This window comes from Lactuca serriola, chromosome 9, assembly GCF_051521515.1.
Source record: "Lactuca serriola cultivar US96UC23 chromosome 9, Lser_US96UC23_V15, whole genome shotgun sequence".
Lineage (NCBI taxonomy): Eukaryota > Viridiplantae > Streptophyta > Magnoliopsida > Asterales > Asteraceae > Lactuca > Lactuca serriola.
The window spans coordinates 15,061,000-15,064,012 of record NC_136416.1 but is presented as its reverse complement, the minus strand read 5'-3'; the positions used below and the strand labels follow the sequence as shown (position 1 = coordinate 15,064,012).

The 3,013-nt window shown below is 32.5% G+C and overlaps 1 protein-coding gene across 3 annotated transcripts; it reads right to left on the bottom strand.

Moving 5' to 3' along the window:
* Positions 1-224: 224 nt before the first annotated feature.
* On the bottom strand, positions 225-2,743 carry LOC145076928 (uncharacterized). 3 transcript variants are annotated; one of them, XM_079022719.1, is made up of 11 exons: positions 2,555-2,743; positions 2,294-2,389; positions 2,074-2,150; positions 1,865-1,947; positions 1,717-1,777; positions 1,389-1,456; positions 1,194-1,275; positions 947-1,024; positions 773-871; positions 574-693; positions 225-463 (listed from the first exon to the last, which is right to left on the bottom strand). In XM_079022719.1, the coding sequence occupies exons 2-11, from the start codon at positions 2,385-2,387 to the stop codon at positions 275-277; spliced, it is 951 nt and encodes a 316-aa protein (XP_078878845.1). In that variant the 5' UTR covers positions 2,388-2,389; positions 2,555-2,743; the 3' UTR covers positions 225-274. The 3 variants fall into 3 exon arrangements, with proteins under 3 accessions (XP_078878845.1, XP_078878846.1, XP_078878847.1); XM_079022720.1 differs by lacking the exon at positions 2,555-2,743 and having other exon boundaries at positions 2,294-2,408; XM_079022721.1 differs by lacking the exon at positions 2,555-2,743 and having other exon boundaries at positions 2,074-2,140.
* Positions 2,744-3,013: the final 270 nt, after the last annotated feature.

Genomic DNA, 3,013 nt, shown 5'->3' with positions numbered 1-3,013 from the left:
GACTCCCGCTTCTTCTTTTTCCTTCTCCAACGAGCAGTTGTTGTTAGCCGTCATCGTTAGCTATGCCATTGTCGCTGCTGTTGTCTTAATTTATGTTATGTTTTATGTTTTTGTTTTTCCAGTTTAATCGTCTCCCTCCCGATCAAACTGCGGGGGGTGTTAATGATTAGGGTTTAGATTAGGTCTCTTATGTATCCCTATTTATATGAGGTTTAACCTCACTATTTATCAATGAAACATTTTATTATATAACCATATGGTTGAATTTACACGCTTATTTTTCGGTTGATAAAAGTCCAAAATATGGATTTGTTATAGCAGACTGCAATTCATTTCCAGCAAATTTCAACACCGTCATGTCAACTTCACCTCTCGGAAGAAGCAAATACTCACCACCTTCAACTCTTTCGAACCCACAAACCTCAAGAAACTTAACCCCTTCTTCAAATATCCCAACTCTTTCCTGTTTTTTCAATCACCAATAGCAATGTAGTAATTTCAGTTCTATACACACATAATAGCAACATACTTTTACTTCTATATATACACACACACACACACACTAGCAATTACCTTAAAAGCTGGATTACTCAATCGGATCTTCCTGAATTTATCCTCATCGGGATTTCTTGCAACATTTCTGACATAAACTAAAAGAGTCTCAAAAGCTCTCTTCACTCTCATATCATTTTCCTGTTTTTGCAACAAATTTAATAAAAAGCTTATTCAATTATAACAAAATATCTGTAACACTAGTAAAACTAAAACGTACCTTATTGTTTCGCCTGAGCAACCTTAAACAGTCTCTCATGAGATCCACCTTTGTAGTTGAATTAACACCGATTCTAGTAGAAGTAACAGCAGGCGATATCTGATTTTCAATAATAAAAAAAATTCATCATCTTGTTCACAATATTAGACATCAAAACACGATACATAAGCTAACCTTATTTTCTTGCACCACAGGTATGGTGGTTTTCAGAGATGCATGAGCATGACTTTGAATTCCCCCTCTTCTTTCCACCTAAGGCATAAAGAACACTGACTATAAATTTACCAATCTTAGAATTGTACTTTCAACCTTTTTTCTTATGAGATTAGAATACTTGTAAAAATCTGTTGCTTTTTATTTGTATAATATTGATACTATAACAAACAAATCAATGAAAATACGTTGCTATTTCAGGAGCAACCTTGTCCTGGTGTAGTTTCTGACGGATTCTTTCACGTGCTCTATTTTCTTCCTCTTTCTCTGCTTTCCTCAAGGCTATAGAACTGAGTACGATGAAGTAATTAAAGAAGCTTATATAAATACATTAAGAGAAACCAATTTTTTTTATATATATAGAAAAAAAAAAGGAACAGTTTGGGGTTTCTAGAAAAGAGACCGTTTTCTTTCGTTTTCTTCTGCAATTCTCTTTGCCTCTTGAAGTTCTTTTCCTGCCCGAATTCTTTCCTATAAATGTAAAAGAAAGCGATAAAAATGTTCCTTTATATGAGTTTATAGAAACAAACAACTAAAACAAATGAGGAACAAAATGTGTTAATAATAGAGTTAAATGCAACAAATAGTAATTTCAAAGTACAATTCCTTATGAGAATAAAAAATTGGAAGTACAATGATGTAAGGATGCTATGATATACAAATAAATGAAAGTATGTTGTTATTTCTTGCATTTATCCCTTAATGACATGGTAAGGGAATGTCTACAATACCTTCTCTCTACTTGGTTCAAGTTTCATATTTTCCTCCTTTTTCCTTTTGCGTGCTTTATCTCTGAATTGTGCATAAACAGAGGTATTCAAGACAGAAAACAAGCAATCATGGGAGAATAACATTTACCAAAAAAAGACATGAAAAAACCTTAGTTTTTGTGCTTTTAGCTTTACTTCTTCTGATACAGAAGAAGAAGAGTCAGAACCCTCAATTTCGATTCTTAATGGAACCTGGTGGATCAGAACACAATTAATACAGTAATAATATAAAGATATGAAATCTTTTTCAATAATGTAACAATTATAAAAAAAAAAAAAAAAAAAAAAAAAAAAAAAAAAAAAACTAATGAATCGCACCGAGGGCATTTGATCAATTTCAGGGTCATCCTCATGATCAACAATCCAACTAATAGCATCCAGTAAACTAGAGTTACCTTCACAAAAGAAACTTTATGCTCATGTTAACAATAAAATGCAATAAACATCTTTTTGGGTGTTTTGTTCTATTGTCCGAGTCCAATACATGGCAATACTTTATAAAAAGATCCTGCAACAAAAAAGTAGCCAATGAACAAACCGGAATAATGAAGTGCTCTCATTGCTCGAGCCAATGGGAAACCCATTTCTTCAAGTTCACCAAGTAATTTCATGTTTACTTCAGGAAAATCCATGTCTAATGTACAATACCACACACTACGTGTTAGAGGCAATCATACATAATCAAGGATATGAAATCCCTTATAAGTTTCAGGCCGGATTCTATATAGTAAACCCTAAAAGTTAGTCAGTGAATCTCAATCAAAGATTAACTTAACGCGTACTGTAATTAAGAACTTACTTTTTTTCTCTCGATAATACGCAGACAATCAAAGATAAAACGCTGTTGATGATCGATCATTGATTTGGGGAAAACCCGAATGATGAATAAAAGTGCCGAAGAGATGACCGACATCGGAAGATTACATTGATGCTGATTCGTTACTTCACCCGACAAACCTTCTGGTTTCTTCCCCTCCATCTCTCTCTGCTGCACAAGCATATACTACAAACTGATTCGTTTTCATATTTATACGTATCCCCAATTGGCCAATTTGCCAATTTGACCTTTTTAGTGGGTGACCCGACCCGGACCCACAAATGTTTTCTTATCCATTTCTTTTAGTTTTATAAATCATTCATATATATATATATATATATATATATATATATATATATATATATATATATATATATATATATATATATATATATATATATATATATTAAAGATGACCATCTTTATGAATAGTGAACATTT

Coding starts and splice junctions, on each gene's coding strand:
- LOC145076928 (XM_079022719.1), bottom strand. CDS start 2,387: ATGGATTTTCCTGAAGTAAACATGAAATTACTTGGTGAACTTGAAGAA. Junction 1,276..1,388: donor GAAGAAAACGAAAGAAAACG/GTCTCTTTTCTA, acceptor CATCGTACTCAG/TTCTATAGCCTTGAGGAAAG. Junction 464..573: donor TGAGTAATCCAGCTTTTAAG/GTAATTGCTAGT, acceptor TTGAAAAAACAG/GAAAGAGTTGGGATATTTGA.